This window comes from Crotalus tigris, unplaced genomic scaffold, assembly GCF_016545835.1.
Source record: "Crotalus tigris isolate CLP2741 ecotype Arizona unplaced genomic scaffold, ASM1654583v1 scf7180000023598.3388751, whole genome shotgun sequence".
NCBI lineage: Eukaryota > Metazoa > Chordata > Lepidosauria > Squamata > Viperidae > Crotalus > Crotalus tigris.
In genome coordinates, this window is record NW_024100068.1 from 735974 (window position 1) to 758111 (window position 22138).

The following is a 22138-nucleotide window of genomic DNA, read 5'->3' on the forward strand; positions in this document are numbered from 1 at the left end:
CTTGGATTGTTTGTGGCAATGTAAGGATTCTAAGCTGATGACACATTTAACTTCAGCCCCCAGCTCTGCCTGCTGTTCTCTTACAGAATCCACTCTTCTCCTTTTTATTCTTCCCCCAGACTGAGGATTATGCTGCAATCTGTATTATGAGCACTGCCAGGAAGCTGTACAGATGACATATTAATTATTGAAAGTTGTATGACACTTGTCAGTTCTAATCTGTGTTAAAAAAAGAAATGGTAGACAAAGGTTACAAATAAACATGATTTCTTTTTATTAAGGCACAGTTGCCTATTACTATCACTTATTTATTTCCATTTCTTATGTTGCCTTTGCATTTAAATTCAACTTTCTATTCATTCACTTTAATTTTTGGTGTCACCAGTGTCATTTCAAAAGAATAAAAATTGGCTGAACCCAAAAGTAATTCTAGTTGCCAATTAACTGGCAAACTTCAAAATTATTCAAATTTGCATGCTATCCAAAAAAGAAAAATGAGGAAAAGTAATTTCAGCTTCTTATACAAAATTCATCAGAATGGTAATAATTCTTATTTTAATTAAATCTGATTTAAATTTGATAATCATATGAATATCCTAATTAAACATGGATACTTTCTCTGATACGATCTTTGCATTTCCCTGGTTTGGGAGTAGTTGCATCGATCTGGGAAATCATGTTTTACACAGAACAAATAACTTTCTCACATTTTATCACTTTATTCCAGATTCTGTGACTGCATATATGGGCTCTGTTAAGGTAAAGCCTTCTCCATGGAAACCAACAAACTGGAGAGGATTCAATGATCATTTATTAGTCCAACGCTAGGAGGTCACAGCCTCTTGTGTAGATGAGTCAAAAGCAAAAGTTAGTGATTGGTCTGATATAAAAGATTAATCAAAAGCAACTTCAGTACTGCATAATTGTGAGTAGGGAACACTACCATATTATCTGCAAAATAATATAAGGATGTCATTCAAATAAAAGCAGAATGGTCACATTTCCTGATGGCAGCATAGCACTTTCAATTATACAAGTTACATTAATGCTTTACTTTTTCTAATAAGCTGTTCAGGTAGTCCTACCTACCATAGTTGGGACTGGCAATATGATAATTAAACAGGGAGGTTACTATGTGAAACTGCAACTGTGCTTGCAATTTATTCCAGCTTTCCTTTGCTTTGCAGACTTGCAAAGATTTATGTGAGGATTGGTTGCAAAGTTACATTTTCATCACCATCATAAGTGGTCACTAAGCCAGTTGCTGAACAAGAATTACATGTATTGTATTTCTCACTTGAAACAATAAGGAAAATAATATACAACCGCATGCATCCCTGAATCTTTTGTTCCTGAGGCTTGATTTTACCCAATTAGCTATTGCAGAATAAAAATGTACAATAAGAAATCCTCAAAATAAATTTACACAACTTATATAAATGCACAGAGGAGAATACACATATAAGTGCAAGCATATAATTTTGTTTTTGGGTTGCAAAGTTCTATTCCAACTCCTCATAGGCTTTTAAAAGTTTTTTTTAACTTACCAGTTGCTTCTGACACAGAGATCCTCTTTACAAACAACATAACTGTTACTCTAGTACTTGAAAAAGGCTCCATAAATACATGAGTACAAATTATCTGTCCTTTCTTTTTAGAGTTATACTATTCCACTGGAAAATTTTATTACACATATGCACACACACACTTCCAATTAGTGCATTGGTCAAATGTACCAAATAATACATAAACATCTGTAGTTAAAAGAAGGGCACCAAAATATTACTGCAATGGGTTGATCTCTAAATGTCTGAAATACACCAAACTTCTGAAAGGCTATCAAAATGCATTTAGTTAGAATAAATGTCTCATTTATTCAAATGTTGATTTTAATAAACAAGCAAATGATAAGAACCACCAAGGCTGACCCGTTGCTTATGTCTCAGTTGAGACTTCAGGCATCTAATAATTATATCTAGAATTATATTTGGAATTATATCTAGAACGGAGCATCAAGCTTTTATCATTCCCTCTTGGCTAGGCTCAATACCCTTTAACAAGAGAATCTGCATGCAAAAAAAAAAAAAAAAAAGGTGTAAGAATTCTTTGATGTGGTATGTTAAGCTGCCAGGTATGTGCATGATAGTGTTCACATAGTTCTTTCATATACTTTCAGCCACTAAGTCTTTCGCAAAACTTATTATTAATAAAGAACATTAAGTTATGGTGTTAATGATTGAGCACATTTTTTTCAGAATGTCTCAGCTTCAGTTTTTTGCCTTCTCTAGGTACAACTGGGAGGAAAGAAAGAATCTGAAATCCTGGGAGCTCCTTTGATTTACTCTCTATGGTCCCTTTAGCACTAAGAATCTGACTTCAAGAGGTCAGATTTAAGATCTTATCCTTTATGATGGGAGGCTTAGAACCCTTCAAGCGACGGGGAATGAGGTAGAATGGGACAAATGAGATACAGCTTGATGGACTTTAATAGATTTTTTCATGGAAGAAATGAAAGGAAATCCTGACACTTGTATACTTGGAGGCAGGACAGGGGTAAAAAAGAAGAAACCCATGTCATAAATAGTTCATTGAGGCTTCAAGCCATTCTAACTTACTTCGGACAAATCCCATTATATTGCATACTATTCTGAAGAAAACACCTCTGCCAATATATCAGTAATGTGCATGGGCTTTATGGTACCAAAGTAGTGATGCTCTATAAATCACTACTAAGACATAGTCTTACTTGTGAGAAAGCATTGTGAAAAACCAACAAGTCCTCAGAAAATTCAGAAGATGAAGGCTGAAATGTGTCTACACCATTACCTGTTTACTTGAATAGATCTCCTTTCAAAATATAAAGGGATACTTCTTGACTCCATATCCAGAATTTAAAATACAGAGCATGCAATGAGATGTACTGTGACATAAGTGAATCAGAGGCCTTGGTGAAGCCCCCAAGCAGAGTCAAAAAGGGATCTAGATTTTCCTCCTAGGACGTTTTCACTTCGTGTGGTATTCAAAGTCATACTGCTCAGGAACTCGGAGCTCCCACTTCGAGATGGCGGGCTAAAGGATTCAGGAAAGAAAGAACCCCCACCGATTTCTTCCAAAGAAGGGTCTTTTCCAGCGCCTCCATCGCTCCTTTCCAACTTTCTCTTATGCGAAGCAGGAAAGAAAGTTGCCCTTTTCTTTACTCTCCTCCTACTCCACCCTCTATATCCGAGTGAACCCAGCCTCCGCCCCCACTACTCTTCATTTCCCCGCTTGCCCTTCTCTCATTCGCCTCCACCTCTGCGTTTTTCCCCTTTCCGAAACAAACGCCCGGCTCTTATGAATTATTTAGGCTTTTCTTTCCTGGCGGAGAGCTGCATCAGGGCCCTATTCGCTTTGGCTGAACAGCTGCATCGGACTCTTTGAGCCATCAGTTCAAGGAATCGGGGGAGGCTGGGCCACGCGGAAAGAGAAAAACCGGACAGTTCAGCCCCGCCCCTAGAGAGCGGCCCCTCCTGGCAATCATCTGCTTTCGGAAACCGTCCCCTTCACTTCAGCGATTGGCCTTTCTGCTAATAAGACTGGTGTGGTCTCTGCGCGTTGAGCCGGCTTCTCCGTCAGGCTTTTTCTGCTCTTGCTCTGAGTCCCAAGCAGGTGTTCAAAGGCTCATCGCGCAGCCACATCGCAGCCGCGCAACCCTCCTCTGACTCGACCTAGTGGCGCCGCTGACTCCGGATTCAAGAAAGCAACGGGGGAGAAGCAGCGAAGGAAAAGGAAAAACGCTTGGCCAACGCCGAAAGCGGCAGGCTAGTTGAGAGCTGTCCGAGGTCCTGAACTTGCTCGATGGAACCTTTGGGGATTAGACCACTTTGAAAACTTTCTCTCGGGAAGCTGGAGGAATGCTGGAATACAGGAATCGTTTCTCTTTCTCGGTCCTTGACAAGCAGAAAAGTCGGGCAATTCGTTTATTGTTGCCTCATATTTAAGGGAATTGTTCTATACCGTTCATAATCCCTATCCCCCTGTTACCCGCTCCTTCCGTGTTGCATTTAGAAGCACAAGAAACCTTGAGATCCAGACCCTGGTTTGGGTTGATCCTCCGTCCAGCTGCAGCAGGTTCGGGAGCGATCGCTTCGGAAAGCAGGCTTGGTCATGTTGCCTGCCCGTTGGGGCAGTAGCGGCGGCAAGAGCAATAGCGGGTCAAGCGCGCAGGCGCAATCTCCTCAGAGGCTGCAGTTTCTGAGCTGTGAGCGCATCCTTGCCACAGTCTGGGCTTTATCAGTTGCTGGAGCGCTACTACCATGAACTGCTTCATCAATCTTCCCACAGCTACTCCACAGCACTGGGCTCAAGAGACCTTCCGAGATCCCCCCAGCCCGCCCCAGTGCGACCTCTTGGCTCCAGAGCCCAGCTCTGCAGGCACAGGAGGATGCCGGGGGGCAAAAGGGGGCTGGTGGCACCACAGAATACATTCTTGGAGAACATTGTCAGACGCTCAAGTGGTAAGTCGTCTCTTCTTCTTCCTCAGCTTTCCCTTCTCCCCTGCAATAGCGGACGATCCAGGAGAGAGATACGTAGGGATTGAACTGCCCCTAAAGTTCTTAAAAGTGTTTGTAAAAACATTTTTGAACTTCTGAACTGGAATGGAATATGTTAGACACTGAAGAAAGTGATAATTTCTACACGATGGAGTTCTAATCAGCACTTTTATTGCAGTGTTATCAAGTTGTACTTTTAAATATGTTATAATTGTAACTCTCAAGAAATATTAGTGGGCTAGCTGTGATAGGATATGTAATCCAACAACTCAAGAGTCACAAGAAAGCCTCTTACTTTCTTGATAGATAATATAAATATGATGATTTTACAATTATCGTATTTACATTGTATCTTTATTCTTATTAATGTAACCATAATTATACTTCTTTTTTAGCCAATGGCGATTTGCAGAATATCAGTAGGAAAAACTGAAAAGAAAATATAGATTATTTCCCAATTCAGCATCTTTCAGATGTCTTGTATACAACTCACACTATCTCCATTTACTTCCACCAACCCAGCCAGATATTATCAATGATTTTTGAGTGGATAGGCGTTAAATATCTAATATTGGGCAAAGGTGAGGTGTATGTTGGGGGAGGGGATCTGATCACTGAAGTATGTGTTTCACTAGGGTGTGAAAGATGCATTTTAGCAGGAAAGCTGATTTATAGTAGAGTCCTCTGCATTTTTCATATGTAAACCTCATTGAAGTAAGCCTCATTAAATTCTGAGATATTTCACTCAATAGTAAATGTAGGATTATAACTAAATTATGCATCTTATGTAAACAACAATAATAGCATCCAGCATTTTTTTTTGGGGGGGGGGAAACCAAAATGCTTGAAGAAGCCTTAAGTCAGTTCTGTAATTCTGAAGTAGAAATTATTGAAAAAGTTAAATATTCACTGTCTATGGCAGTTTCACTTCTCCCTGAATTTTCTGCAAATGATAATAATTTTAAGGCATATGGATTATAAGGAGCATGCCTCCAAGTTTAAATAAGTTTCACTTTTTGATAATGGGTCTTTTGAGTCTTTACATTTATAGGTATACTGTATCTATACCTTTATCAATCCACCTCCCTCTATCTACCTCTCTCTGTGTATTCACATTTATTTAGCTGAAAAAATTTAGATTGTGAACAAAATCTAGATTATAACAAGAAACAAAATTCTCCTTCCACAAACCTCAGTTTCTTTATCAAGCTATTTAAAGCAAATCTGCAAGAAGAATTTCTATTTATCTCTATGTGTGTATGGGCTGATGGTAAAACTAGTCTGTTTGTTTGGGTTCTAGTTGAAATTACAGTTTGCACAATTATTACCTTTCATGTGTTGTCTACTGGGAATATAGCTATCAGCTTTTAGAAAAAGTGCTCATTATAGATGTGTGATAATTTTTAAAACAATGCACAACTATATATATCCCATCTTTCCCTCCCAAGGAGCATGGGACAGATTTTAATCACAAGTTTGAAAAATAGAATAGATTGAAAGTCTATTAAGTTATCAAGTGTGCAAACAAAAAGTGATCTGAGAAGATGCAAATTTAGAAGTCAAATGAACAGTATATCTGAGTGCCACTTGAACCTAAGCCACCCAGTGAAAATGAAGCATTTTAGTGGCTATCTGATATTACTGATATATTTTGTTTTATATGTATCATTTTCCTTCTCTTTAGTGATTTTCCAAGCATTTCAAGTTACTCATTCTGTCCAAGAGTGTTCCAGTGCTTGTAAGAGGTTTAGTCTTTAATTCCACTGTTAGGCTAATTAATACAAGAATGTTGCTCTGTAAAATATTGGCAAGCTTTCTGGAGGTGTTCACCCTCCTTCATTTCACACATGATTGAAGATATGTCACGTTGTTCCATTAAAGTAATAACAAATTCTCTCTTTCTCCCCTCTCTCTTTCTCTCTCCCTCTCTCTCTTGATGCAAGCTGATACAGTACATTCTAGGTTTGTACTAAGGGATGGTTAATTCCCCATTTTCCCTTGGTACATGTATTTTCATGGATATGCAATTGTATTATTTTTAATATATTTAAGATTTCTTTTCTTGCAGTCATACAACCCCCAAAGGAGCTTTAAAATTATTCCATAAGTGATTTATCTCTGATAAGACATTGCTTTGTAAAACATGGGCAGAGCAATCCTGTACAATAGGCAGGAGAAGGTGAAATGAAGTTCTGCTTGGCGTAAGAAAGGGAGATGGGGTGTATATCCTGTATATGGGTGTGCATGTAATTTTTCTAATATTTACTTTCTCACTGAACACAATGGAAGAAGGTTCAGCCAAAGCAGTTTTCTCCTATTCTGAGAATATATCAAATAAAGTAAATACCACTATATCATACTGAAGCCATACATACCATAATTTAACTCTGATTAGGTCCATCCTGTTCTAGTAGTTTTCATAAGAAACTTGCAGAACAAGGCAGAGCAAAGGGACTGTAGTTTAATGTCCTTTAAAGTAGTGGAATATTATAACATGATTGTTTCCCTGAAGATTATTAGGTCTACAGTGGAACCGTATTATAGCTGTCTTTCATCATGGGATGGAGCACTATTTAAGACATTTATGGATAGATAACAAATAGATATGGTTGGAAGAGGCTGGAAGTTCACTGAAAACTCACAACCAACCATGTGGGAAATGTCGTGCTCTTGTTATCCTCCCTTCTTTTCTTGCAGGTGAAAAGAACATTACAGAGCCTCAGTACCCTAAATGATACTTCTTGACAGTCTCATTACCATTGCATTTTCTCTATCCTAGTAAAAAAAAAACTCTCTGTAGCATTGACTGTTCCTTCTGTTTAGTTCAATGGCTACTGGTTTGTGGAGCTCATGAAGCCACTAAAGGAAGACAAGGAAGGCTGTATCATTGGGAGAAAAACAATATATTTTCCTATAAAGAGAGCTATTGTCATTTAAGACAAATACGAATGGACAATACATGTAAATATGTATCCTGATCCCTAAGTAAATTAAGTAGATATCTCTAATGGCTAAGACTACTTGTTATTTGCAAGGCTTCCATCTATAGGTTGCCTGCTCCAATGTCAAGGGAAGCACACAATCATTTTATCTTCTGGGAAAATCTTTGGTCATATTTGATCATTACTACCATCATTGTGAAATAAGCAGGGAATCATTTTGAAATGAACTTATCATTATTTTTATGAAAAGGAAGAACTTATGAAACTCTTTCAATAGTTAATTAGAAAGGGGCATTTTTGTTAGGGATGCCTCACGAACATAACATCAAAGAACATTCGTTCTAGCTGTAATGAAATCTGAGTTTATCTTGTCATGCTGTACTCAGTGTATGCTGACCTAGTTTCCACTTACTTATTTTGAACAGCACTTTGTTTACTGCATTATGGTAAAAGAAAAGGGACAAATATATTTATGAACTATTTTTTGGTAGATGCTGTTTTTGGACTGAAAACCATGTGAGGTCGCTGTTCACGATGCAACAATGTAAAATATTTTCCACACTTTGGGAAAGAATATGCATAAAAAGTTGTAGTTTGTAAGGTATCCCAAGATTATACATTCTTCTTCTTTTTTTTTTTTTTTATTGAAAATTTTTACATTTTACAAAAACAAATCCCCTTCCCATACCCCCCCCCCTCACCCCCCCCCCCCCTTCCCAACCTCCCAAACCCTCCCCTGGACTTCCCAGAGCTGAGTACAGGCTTAATTAAAAAAAAAAAAAAACTTAAGACACTTTTAAAACCTAAACAAATTTAAATACAATCATCATTCTATATAAGCTCCCTCCAAAAACACAAATTTAAACATTACTTTCTTTGAATATCTATATCTATAGTATAAAATCTAATTTCTCCCTCTTTCTTTATCCTAAAACGAAAAAATAAACATACAAATCTTTGTTATACCATTAAAGCTAAATACTCTTAAAGAACTTAAAGTAAGTACATATTTCCTTCAATCTTCATAATCTTCTCTCCTATCCAAAAAGAAAAAAAAAAAAAACAAAAACTTAAAAAACCTATAAGTCCTAAACAAATCTAAGCACATTTAATTAAACAAATTATTTTGTCTTAAAAATATTAATAATAATATTTAAAAACTAAAAACACTTTTAAATCCTAAACAAATCTAAATACAATCATCACTCTATATAAACTCCCTCCAAAACCACAAATTTTTAAAATTTAAAACATTAGAATCCACTCACTAAAATAAGCAAATTATAATCCCTTCAAAACACAAATTTAAACAATATTATCATTAAAGGTTCAAAACTTAAAACAACAAAGTTAATAAACACATTAAACATTTCAATCTTCACCAATAACTAATTCCATCCGTAAAAAACTACATCCTTATCAATCTCAATTATATTAGTATTATTAATTATTCACATTCCAGTTTTTTCCATTCTCCATTCTTCCATTCTTCCAGTCCATTCTTGTATCAAACTCGTAAGAAATGCTGCAAGTTCTGCCTTAGGAGACTGCTCCAAAATTCCTGAATCTCCCATCGACTCCGAAGCCAATAAGGGTTCCTTAAATTCCTCCTTGTATTGATCTTTACAATTGTAAGTTGTACAAGTTATCCTCTGCCCGTTCCTCTCTTGTTGATGCCCCTCAGACTGAGATTTCCCAGTTTCCATTTCAGGCAACAATTCCACCCTTAAAGATTGCTCCAAAGACTTTGTAGGTCTAACATCTCCCAGAGATTCAGAAACCACTAAATATGAAACTTCCTTAACCTTCTTCTGTTGCTGCTTTTCTTTGGGATTATATACTGCACAAGTTGTCTTCTGCTCCTCAACCTGGACTTGTTGAGGCCTCTCACACAAAGATTCTCCAGTTTTCATAAATATAGGCTCTTCAAACTGTGATTCTACATTCTTTTCTTCCAAAGCTTTAAACTTAATTGATGGCGATGCACATACCCCCAGGACCGAAGTATAAAAATCTTTTGCTTGAGAAACAGTATTAAGTCTATAACATGTCCCCAGGTAATTCACCACCATTCCAATCGGAACATCCCATCTGAATGAAATTTTTCTCTTTTTAAGTTCATTTGCTAAAAAAGCAAACTTCTTCTTCACTTCATGGAAAGTTAAAGCTTCTTACTTTCCCCTGTTTTTCATAGTGAATTTATGCCATGGCATCTCTGAACATAGTCTTTTTAAATCTCTTTTTATGCGAATATCATTTTGCAAAATACATTTTCTTTCTGGCACACAATGCACTGGATCAAACTGATTAGTTATAACAGTGGTGCAGTATTGAAAATTCTAGGTAATTTTTGAGATATAGGTACATACTCTTTGTGTGTATAATACATGTGTGCATTCAATGTCTCTGTGTGTATAGGATATTAACTCTTCCATACAGAATTCTAATAAGTAGTAAACTGAAAATTAGAATGGAAGGCAATGAAGAGAAAATAATTGATGAGGAAATATTCTAAATTTTCATGAAATATCTTAGTTCATACCAATCTTGGATAAAATATTTTCACTTTTTCTTTCAAACTTCTCTGACTTTAATTGACAGAATATCAGGATAAGAATGAATTATCGGTCAGAAAGAAACAACAGGCATTATATTTATGTGCTGCACACATATTTCCAATTTTCTATGTACCCCTGCCAGGAAGCACAGTATTATATTATGCCCATATTTCCAAAGAATGCTGAAGTTAAAAGTAATCTAGTCAATCCATGGCAGAATAGGACAACTCTAATTAACTAACATTAAAAATATTCTTGCCAAAAAGTGATTGCATAATCATGTCTTCCCTACTTTTGCAGGATTAGGTTAGAACCTCTTTCTTGACATTATTTTGTTCTTCACCCTATATCTCTGCTTTGCTAACCTGTCTATTTCATTGATAAGGATGATCATTGAATACCATGATCTTCAGGTATGTTTTCTGTATATTTCATTTCTGCTAATAGTACTCTATAGTCTCTTGAATCTCATAATGATCTAGCACAATGATGTAGCTTCTACATATTTCTTATCTACCATTCCAGTAATTCCATCCTGCATTGCCAATGGCTTGGATAATTGTTACTTTCAGGAGCATATTCTTTAGGTAGAACGTGCTCTCCCAACACAATCTAGCAGAAAGAGAACATTTCAGCTACCCACCTATCCCAAATGAAATTCTGGGTTCACACTTGGGGAAATGGCACTTTCAGTAGATTCCCTTTCTCTCTGGAATAAATTGTCCCTCAGGCCTCCAAATTACAGTATGTCATTACTTTGATATTTTACGTATAATGGTCTTTTTCAAGAGGGCATTCCTATAGGATAATCAGATTATCAGTGGCTTCCATTATTTTCATATAAGTTCTTAATAATGTTTATGAATGTTATAGATATTCTATCATATTTATATAAACCACTTAGAATTGCAAAAAACAGCAGCATATAAATAATAATAATAATAATAATAATAATAATAATAATAATAATAATAATAATAATAAATAAATAAATGCCTTTTGAAGGACACTCTAATATCTGGAGGCACCACACTCCTTCTCTCTAGTTTGATTACCTCTCCATTTACTTTTTGGGTTAACTTTCTGCATATCTAATAAGGCTATCTGGCCATTTAAATTTTACCCTAGCCACCAATTCACTAAGCTCAAATCTATACTAGATCCTGTTTTATTTCAAGGTACTGGCTTAGCAAAACATTTCTTTTTCACATACAGATGTGACTTTTAGATAGAGAAATATTCCACATGTGAAATGTGATTGGCTCTGAACAGTGGTGAGATTCAAATATGTGAACAACTGGTTCTCTATGTGAATGCCACTTTTGGAAATCCGTTCTGGGCTTGGGCAACAAAAAATTAGCTACCGGTTCTGCCGAACTGGTGCAAACTGGCTGAATCCCACCACTGGCTATGAAGGATTTTTAAAATAATGATTAAAATTAGACAAAATGACAACTTGCCACTCTTCGGGGTTAACAATATATTGACAGGATCAAAAATATATGAGCAAGGCTTAGTTCTCAGATGTTATATGGTATAAACAGAAAAATCTCAGATGTTACATTGTATAAACAGAAGGATCAATAGAATTCTTGGAAATGGTACTTCTAAATATAGTAGTCACTTTATGAGTGAGAATTTTTGAGGGAAGGTGAAGAATTTAGCTGGTTTGGTAAATAATTTTAGAATTACAAAAATAGCATAGATGATACACAGATCATTTTTTCTACTCTGTCCTGACCGCCATTTCTAATATACAATAGATTCAATCTCAATGCATACCTACAGTAGAGCAAATCACATCTCTTTTTATTCATTTAAGACAGTCCATAATAAATAAATATAGTATAATGGCAGCGTTCACACCTCTGAAAAATGAGAAGATGAATTTTCCGAGAGTTAGAAAAGAGCAAGGCAGGAGTTGCAGTTGATGCCAAGGCAGTTTACTTTGTTAGCAGTTGACCAATTTCTAGCATTAACTAGAGAAGAGAGTTCCAATATGGCAGAAACAGCTTGGCAGGCTATGACCCCACAATCTATAGGCACAATGCTAGTGAGTGGTAGCACTGGAGTGTAAGAAGCATCATTATACCAATTCATATTCTTGATTCAGATGGTCTAGCATTGTTGACACAAACTTCCAGAAGCTGACCAAGATTTTTGGCCACAGTTTTTTCAGGTCTACATGGAGGTGCTACAATTTGAACCTAGAATTTTTTGTAGCATTGAGTTTTACTCCTTGATATTCTTAGCATTCTAGTTTCTGTGGTCTATGCAGCACCCACCTGCCCATTTGTGATATGGTCATTGTCACCCTAGCACTATTCTTCCCATCACCTTTGAATAAGATCAATATTTGTAAGCATTTTACAATAGCAGACATTGCAAGTTCAAGGTAGGGGAAGGGTTCACTTATGGTTTACTGGAGCTGAATGAGCTTCTTGGAAGAGTCCCTTATAGGAAATTGTCTGTTTGCTTCTGAAATATTCAAAACCTAAATGGGTTATTTTATTTTAAAATAAGTTTTCATGTATAACGTAGCTTAGGGGTAGTGTAGAGAGTGATGCCCAAACAAACAAACATAAAAGGGTGAAAGTGCTGGAAAAGAATTAGCAATTCTGTACCAACATGATATTTACAAATGAGATTTGATAAAGACTTACTGATTCTGGATGCAGGTTAGCTAACTTTTGCTAACATCAGAAAATATGCCTGCTAATACAGAGCTAAGTTCCATCTGGTGAACAGAGATGGTTTAGAGATCCAGACCTTTTTTAAAAAAAATCAGATATATTTCTACAGAGCTAGTCACGTTCCAGGTACTATTGAACTCTAAAGGCCTTTCATATAATGAGGGTTTTTTTTTTTAATTTTCTTTGTTTCCCTTTCTGGGAATATTTGTTAGATTTTTTTTTTCTTGCTAAAGACCTTGGCATGTGGAAGGTTGTGAAGTGGATACCAATTCAGGAGAGTTTTGTTTATTCATGCATCTAATCATAACATTTTAAAGATGATTGGTAGCTATCACAGGTCATTATAGATGTGCAAAAATGCATCAGTTTCCAGAGAAATCAGCATATTTATATGCAGGGTAATAAGCTTGATGAAACTTATGAGATGGCTTCAGAAATGTTCATTTTTTTTTTTGCTCTGGACATTAGATTATTTTTTGCAGTTTGTTTCTCATTGGAGTAGTAGTCCTAATTCAGCTTGATGGAAAATAAAGCATTTGATGTTTTAAAGGAAAGAGAAATGAGGTGAAATCATAAAAAATATAAAGTTGGGCACTTAAGGGTCATTTATTTTAACCAGCTCCTCAGGGCAGAGCATTCGAGATATCTTTGACAGATGACCATTTAGCCTTTGAAGAATTGAAGTGAAAAACAACTCATCATTTCACCTGGCAGCCTGTTGGTCTTGACTAGGAGCTTATACAACTAGGAAGTTCCTCCTGATATGTAAGCTGAACCTCCTTCCTTGTAGTTTAACATAATGATTACCCTCTGATACAATAGAGCAGGGGTGTCAAACTCAATTTCATTGAGGGCCGCATCAGCATTGTGGTTGTCCTGGGGGGGCAGGCGTGGCAAGAGTGGGTGTGGCCTACTGGGTGGGCGTGGCTGGAGTGGGTGTGGCCTACTGGGTGGGTGTGGCCAGCTCTTCATTATTTGCGTCAAGGGTGCCTATGGGGGACTGAGCAGGAGTGGGACAGAACTGAGGGTCTCTGGCAGAAGGGGGTGGGACCGGGGCAAGAGCCAAGGCATGATCCACTGGAAGTGGCCAGTACATGACCCTCGCCTACTTTACATATCTGGCTTGGTGGGCTTTGGGGGAGGGGATGCCATAAGCAACTTGAGAGTCGATGTTACCTGTGCAATGCCGCCCAGCCCCCAGCCTGCTCGGTTTCGGCAGGCAGCAGGGCACTCTCCTCACAGCACCAAGAGGCTGAGCCAGGCAGTGCGAAGCTCGCCAGCTTTGCTGCCTGCTGAAATTGGGCAGGCTGGGGGCTGAACAGTGGCGCACTTCTTTTTGGATTTGCACTGCCTGAGTCAGCCTCTCAGCACTGTGAGGAGAGCCATTGCCTGCCGAAACCCCTCCCCTGGAGCCCATCAAGCCAGATATGTGAAGTAGGCGAGGGCTATTTGCTGGCCACTTTCAGGCGATGGTGCATTTCTTCATTCCTCACAAAGGGTGACACCTCCCCAGCATGCTTCCAGGTGGCAGGGCCAACATCACAGGGGCTGGTTCCTCGCTGTTTCCAGATGGCCTTGTGAAGCTAAGACTGAATGCGTTTCAGCATAGATGGCCACCACAAAATTGTACATTGGCTCCTGGCTGACCTGGGCCAGGGCCAAGGCAGCGGGCCCATTCCCTCACTGTTTCCAGGATGGCTTCGCAGGCCACATGAAACCACATTGTGGGCCGCATCCTGCCCCCAGGCCTTGTGTTTGACATGTCTGCAATAAAAGATTAACCCATGTCCTCTTCCGTGTGACAAATCTTCAAATATTTGAAGAGTACTATTACATCTCCTCTCAGTCATCTTTTCTATGGGATAAACATACCTAGGTCTTTTAACTGTTGCATATAAGGCTAGCTTTCCAGTCACCTAACCATCTTGGTAGCCCTTTTCTGAACATTCTGGTTCTTGTAACATAACATAGTATTCTATGTGAGGACAGATAGGGCAGAGTTGAGTAGAACATTTGCTTCTCATAATTTGGACTGCAAGCTTCTGTAAATACAATTCAAGCAGCATTGCCCTTTTAGCAGCTGCATCATCCTACTGGCTCATGTTTCATCTGTGATTGACATGAACACCCAGATTCTTTGCAAACATACTGCAATACTTCAAAACTAAAACTTCTCTGTATCATACTTGTGCCTTTCCTTTTCTCCCCAGAACTTTACTTTTATTCCCAATCAATTCCATCCTATTCATTTCAGGCCACTCTGAAACTTGTTTAAATCTTTTTGAATCTTCTCTCTTTTCAAACCTCCCTTCACCTCTTTTGTGTTATTGTTCCCCAACTCTCTCATCCAAGACAATGATAAAAAAGGTGAACAGTACCCAGCACAGATTCCTGTGGTGCTCCACCTGAAAATCCCCTTCAAGATGAAATAGAACCACTAATAAACATTCTTTGGATGCAATCATTCCATCAACTGTGAGTCCATTTACAATAATAACATTAGAGTCTCTGACGTAGGCATGTGGCATTACCCTGATCTACAGTACTAAGCCAGTAGCTCTATCAAGAAAAAGCTAAAGTTAATCTGGCATGATTTGCTTGTGACAAATCCATGTGACTCCTGTAATTGTAGAATGCCTATATAAATGCTCACAAACACACTGTTTAATAATCTCTATAAAAACTTTTCCCAGTGTAGATATCAATCTGACAGGTAGGCAGTTCTTCACATCCCTTTCAGGACATTTGTTTTTCTGAAATCTTGCCAGTTGTCCTAGAATTTTCCCAGAGATGGGATGTGAATGTTTAAGTTATAAAGAGCCCTGTGCAGTGTTGCAGACTAACTCTAGCCTCCTGAGTTCAATCCTGATGGGACTCAAGGTTGACTCAGCTTTCCATCCTTCCGAGGTCAGTAAAATGAGGACCCAGATTGCTGGGAGCACTAGGTTGATTCTGTAAACTGCTTAGAGAGGGCTGTAAAGCACTGTGAAGTGGTACCGTATATAAGTCTAAGTGCTATTGCTATATGTGAGTTTGAGAAAATATGTACATGAGAGAATGAGTCTTCTATTGTTCTCTGTTCTCTCCAGTGCTCTATAGCCTTCTTGCTTCCCAGATTTATAATAAATGCCAAAGGAAGTGATTGTGAAAGACCTCATTCCCTGGATTTTCTTTATATCAGGAAGATATCTAGTATGGTTACACAGTGACAAAACTTTACTGAATGATTTTATAAGGAAATGATTTTTGGATAAACAAAATATGAAATTATTGCTATGATTTCTGATAACCCATCTATAGTATACAAATCTTTCAGTATTCACCTGCTGCTTGTAAACAGTATCAATAATTATAAATAAAACAATAATATACATTTTAATAATAGTGCTCTGGGGCTTTAGACTTCAAACAGACAGGCATGTGCCATAAAACACTCAAGCTTAACAATTGTACATAAGAAAGACAAAGACGTCTGACTAGTGGATGTGGCAGTACCTGGAGACAGCAGAACAGATGAGAAAGAACTGGAGAAGATAACAAAATACCAATGCTTGCAAATAGAAATAGAATAGACTGTGGCAAAAGAAAGCAAAGGTAGTGCCACCTTGGATGCAATCCTAAAACAACTTGAGCACCACTTGAACCCCATTGGCAATGACAAATTTGCCATTAGCCAACTGCAAAAGGCAGCTATACTAGGAACAGCTTACATCCTGCAACAATAACTTTAATACCATCAAGCATCCACATCTGCCTATCCCAAGTCCTTGGGAAGGACCCGATAGGTAGCTATCATCATCATCATCATCATCATCATCATCATCATCATCATCATCTTAGCCATTGTCTTTCCATTGCAGGATGAAGGCTTCTTCTGCATGTTTCCAACCAATACAGTCTTGAGCTTTCCTTTGCCAGTTAGGCCCATAATACTTGCTGATGTCATCTCTCTATCATGTTTTAGGTCTCTTGATAGGTAGACAAAAATGCCAAATCCAATCTGAACATTTGGCTGACTGTGCAAAGAACCATAACACCACCACCACCAACAACAACAACAATAAGAACAACAACAACAACAATAATAATAGTTATCTGGGGTCCTTATGGGAAGGTCTTTACCTGCCACCTTTCAGCTTTCTTTGAGGATCCTTCACACAGAAACTGAAGATAGATGTCAGCATAGTATTCATAACAGAAAATCAATCAAAACAGCTTGGTTAAGTTCAAAATTTCATCTTTCAATAATTGTAAGAAGATGAAGAAAACAAATCTCTGACCACATGATGAAGGCAAGTTGTTACAAAAGTCTGGATAAAAAGGAAGTATCAGTAAATAATTAAACAATTAACTAGCCCTAAAACAGTCTGCACTACCAGGATACAACCATTTGTCCGAAATGGTGTAGGGTTTCCTGCCTGAGCAGGGGTTGGACTAGAAGACCTCCAAGGTCCCCTCCAACTCTGATATTCTGTTATTCTGATTCAACCCCTTTGCTTTCTTTCTTTGCTACTGATGCAAATGATATTTCAATGATATGCCCATTTTGCCAGCCAAAAGGCAGTCTTTTTCCTGCATAGATTGCAAATTCAAAGTAGGAATTAAAAAAAAAAATCCCTTATAAGTTGAACCTGCTTTTAAATGGGACAGTCAGACCAGTCTTAAAGACTCAGTTCCAGGATTGAAAATCCAAAGCCTTAAATTCTATGAAACATTTGCAGAATGTCAATCAACAGAGCCCACTGACTGAAGTCTGAGCAAAAGGAGGCCTGACAGCGGTGCATGATGCTCTGGCAGCTACCGCTGGCATTCTAGAGACCTGGCAGATCTCCTTGGCTCCTGCCCAAGATGGATGTGGAGGTTGTCTGTAACACTCTGAAATATTGTTGGGCTTTGAAGTAAGCAAGATACTCTGAAAATGAGTCTGTGCAAGCAGAACGTATTTAGCATACTTAATAAAGCTCTGCTAAAGAGGTAAAGGAGCACTAGGAGCACATGAACGGAAGGACCACCCATACTAATGTAGAGTATGTTTTAGTATGTTGTTTTAGGACTGCAAACCCTGACATCCAAGTGGTAAAAGAGGGGGTTAAGAAGCCCTGACATCCAAGCAACCAGAAAACTGGATAGTCAGATCTTGCAGTGGATGGTATTTATTTCAGTGGGGTTCTACTTCCCTGAACAGATGCCCTCCAATTGCATTAATCTTCTATTCCTCTAATTGTAGGAGGTGATAGCATTGTAGGTATGGGGTAGGCTGTTCTACTGTTGTCACTGTAGTCCATTATTGAGGAGACTCCCTGTGCAAACCTATCAATGTCTAGGCAAAAGGGAGACTTATTCATTAGTGAGACTTTCTCTAAAGTAAGTAGATATAGATTTGCAGCCCCAAATCTCATCATGTTTAAAAACCAATAGATATTTGTCCAATTTTAATGTTCAGGTTGCCAACAGTTTTTAAAGGCACAACAAAACAAAAATCACTTAACCAGTTAATGGGTTAGATTGATCGATTGTTTTGCAAATATTTTGCTCAAATAAAAAAGTTGTAAAACAGAAAAGTAAACATTGGGTCCATTGTTAAACCCACCAAAATAAATTGCATTTAAAATTCTGATAGTCATGGTTAATGAAGCCCACTACGTTCAATCAATTGACTCAAGGTATGATTTAATTTAGGTCCAAGGTTTTTTTTCATAAGTAATTATAAATATAAAAGTTCATGAAGCTAGATGCCATTTTATAAGTTTTCAAAAGAAAAAAATGCCACTTGACAGATGATGAAAGCAGCAGCATATGAACATATGTTGTCTTATCTAGTAATGAATGTGTATGAGAGATATCAATTGTTTCTGTTATAAATATATATGTGTATTAATTAACACAATTCGTTTCTGATGTGTGTGTGTGTGTGTGTGTGTGTGTTAATGTGCCAACCAACTTAGAAAACAGTGAAATAGAGTAATTGAGCAATAATGCTAGTGAATAATCGAAGGAAATAATTACACAGTGCATGAACAACTGACTGACTTCTTTCACTGGTGGTTTTCTTGGTGGTCAGCCTTGAGATGAATTATTGAAATGAGTTATTTTTAGCTAACATACAGATGTCTCCCCTCCCTGTGCCACTTAAATGAGAGGAGTTAAAAGATGGCATTGTGCAATTTAGCCTATTGTTTTGCAACTTGAGAGTTTCCAAGAGCTTCTCAGGAAAGGTATTTTGACAGGAAGGAATTGCTGTTGGTTTTCATGCACTCTGTTGCTGAAGTGTGTGGCTGACAATATTTTGACAGCTTGGCTATACAAAACTGGGAACTTAAAATCCAGATCTGTAGAGCTTTCTTGGAGGAGGCAGAAGAAATCATATTAGACTGAAAACACACACTTCAGAGCCAACCTGAATTCTGTTGGCTGCGGCAGATGAAGTTCCTTGAATGCTACATTTTCCCTAGCTGGCAAGGATTCCCTTATTTGTTTATTAAGAGCCAGACAACCCAAAGCAAATCAGATGGTCTTATCTTATTCATTTTCTAAACAAGAAAGGCCTCATGTTTACATTTTTCTTTTAACAGTTCTGATTTCCTTTCTTATGCTAATTCCTCTGCTGTCCTGCCCAGATCTGATTTATTTTTCTGCAGAGGTATAGAAAGAAGAACATTCACTCATATAAAAGGAAGGGATGTTCTGTACCATTTGCAACCTACTTGTGAGTATTTGGCCCAAGTCTCTCTTTTAATTTCTTAGGTAATGTTGATGTCTCACTGCTCTTATCACATATAAAAACAAGGCCCAATAAGATGTTTCCATTGTTTGTCCATTAAACTCCCTTCCCCAATTCTCTGGATTCAATTGCACATTCAGTTTTAAAATCTTCTGCATCAAAATACATATTTGAGCACAATATTTTCTAGCTTTCTTACATGTCCACCAAAGATGAAGAAATATTCCCTTGGTTTGATTACACTTCCAACAAATATTTGACATTTCCTATTTGCCTCCTCCCTATATTTATTCACCAATACTAGTGAGAAATTTCCAATAAAGAGAAAAATAACCACATAAGGTTATTTTGCTAATTTTCCAGGGAAAATCTAGTTTTTGTGCTCTCTGATCATGATGTAACTTTCACTGTTATGCACAAATTCTCACACTGTTCTAAGTAATAATAATAATAATAATAATAATAATAATAATAATAATAATAATAATAAACACCCCAGACTTAACAATTGTCGATAAGAAAGACAAAAAAGTCTGGATAGTGGATGTGGCAGTGCCTGGAGATAGCAGAATAGAAGAGAAAGAACTGGAGAAGATAACAAAATACAAAGACCTACAAATAGAAATAGAAAGACTGTGGCAAAAGCAAGCAAGGGTAGTACCAATAGTCATAGGCTCCTTGGGTGCAATCCCAAAACAACTGGAGCACCACTTGAACACCATTGGCATTGACAAATTCGCTATTAGTCAATTGCAAAAGGCGGCCTTATTAGGAACTGCTTCCATCCTGCGACGATATCTGTAATACCATCAAACATCCACATCTGCCTATCCCAGGTCCTGGGTAAGGACTCGATAAGTAGACAAAATGCCAAATCCAGTCTGAACATCTGGCTGACTGTGCGATGATCGATAATAATAATAATAATAATAATAATAATAATAATAATAATAATAATAATAATAATAATACTGGACAGGTCTCATCAGAGGAGTCAGACAAAGAGTGTCTCTCCCATAAAAAATATGGTGAGCTGTAAATTGTAGAATGCCATATCGGCTCGGACGTCGCCCGGGTTAACAAGGTCCGCACTAGATATTGGAGTTCCTGGATATCTGGTGAAAAATGGGTGACAGGACTCAGGACTGTTGGCTGAGCAACCAGGGCCAGCAGCTGCAGAACTACTGGAAGAAAAGATGTTTACCCGTCGCAGATACACAGTGATTGAAAACAAAGAAATAATGATCTGTTACTACAGATCAAGTCCAACAAGAAGAGGATACCTAAAACGAATGCACCAGTTCTGGAAAGAGCAACATCCAGAATCAGAAATAACAGAACAGAGACTAGCAGATCAACGCCGATTTATAACACGAAATAAAGTATTCACAGAAACAGAATTGGACGAACTGCAAAGGTTTACCCAGGGCAAAGAAATCAAAGCGTTACCAGAAGTAATTCAGAATGTAGAGGCAAACCAGGGGGAGTTGGCAGTGAAGGAATCTAGCAGAGATATACAACTGTTCTCATTTGGAAACCAGGCACCTCTACCTCAGGAAGAACAAAACCCTCTAACTAAAGAAATAAAAGAATTGAAACAAAGAATAACTGAGCATCTAGAACAGCACAAAAACAACAGAATAAGGCTGCCTGCATTGAAGCTTGTTCCAAAGAAACAGCTAGCACAAGCATTAAAAGATGCAAATACTGCAATATCAAGTATAAGCACCAATTCACTGCAAGAAACAAACCAACTAATGTACAGCACAGCTGCAGTTATAACAGAATACCTGGGATGCAAAATCAACAAAAAAGAAAAACAAACAAACAGTGCACCAGAAAAATGGAAGGTTAGACTAGAAAATAAGATCAGCAAGTTAAGATCACATGCAAGCAAGCTAGAACAGATGAAAGAAAAGAAGCTGAAGAACAAGAAGACCAAAGAATACCTAATCAAGAAATACCACTTAGAAACAAGGAAGATCAAGGAAGCACTGGAAATAATAAAGCAACAAATAACAGCTATAGCCAGGAAAATCAGTAGATATGAAGCTCGAATTGCAAACTATAGGCAGAACCTCCAATTTCAATCCAATCAGAAACGTTTCTACCAATCCATCAATGGAGAAACTGCAAGGAATCAGTCAGTACCTGACAAGGAAGAAACAGTGCAGTTCTGGAAGCAGATATGGGATAACCCAAAGAAATACAACAAGGATGCGGCTTGGTTAAAAGAGGTGGATGCAAATAAAACAGAAGTTGAAATGAAAGAACTAGTAATAACAACAAAAATGGTAGAAAAAAGAGCAAAGAAAATCAAAAATTGGTCAGCACCAGGTGAAGATGAACTGCATGGGTTTTGGTTGAAACATCTAACTGTTATACACCCACTCATTGCCAAACAGTTCAACAATATACTACAAGGAGGAGAAATTGAAAAGTGGCTAACAACTGGGAAAACCTACCTAATAATGAAAAATCCAGCAAAAGGGGCAACACCAGGCAACTACAGGCCAATTACCTGCTTACCAACAACTTTCAAATTACTAACTGGTGTGGTAGCTGATGCAGTACAACAGCATCTAGTTGAAAACAATCTCTTTCCATCCTGAGCAGAAAGGAAACCGCCCCAATAGCAGAGGAACAAAAGATCAACTCCTAATAGACAAAATGATCTTGGAAAACTGCAAGA

General features: G+C 37.7%; 1 protein-coding gene across 1 annotated transcript in view; it reads left to right on the forward strand.

The window, feature by feature from the left end:
* Positions 1-3310: 3310 nt before the first annotated feature.
* Positions 3311-22138, forward strand: part of KCNH5 (potassium voltage-gated channel subfamily H member 5) — a 201794-nt gene continuing 182966 nt past the window's right edge. The window contains exon 1 of the mRNA XM_039319543.1: positions 3311-4496. Within this exon, the coding sequence (XP_039175477.1) occupies positions 4424-4496 (73 nt within the window). The 5' untranslated portion in view covers positions 3311-4423. The remainder of the gene's footprint in view (positions 4497-22138) is intronic.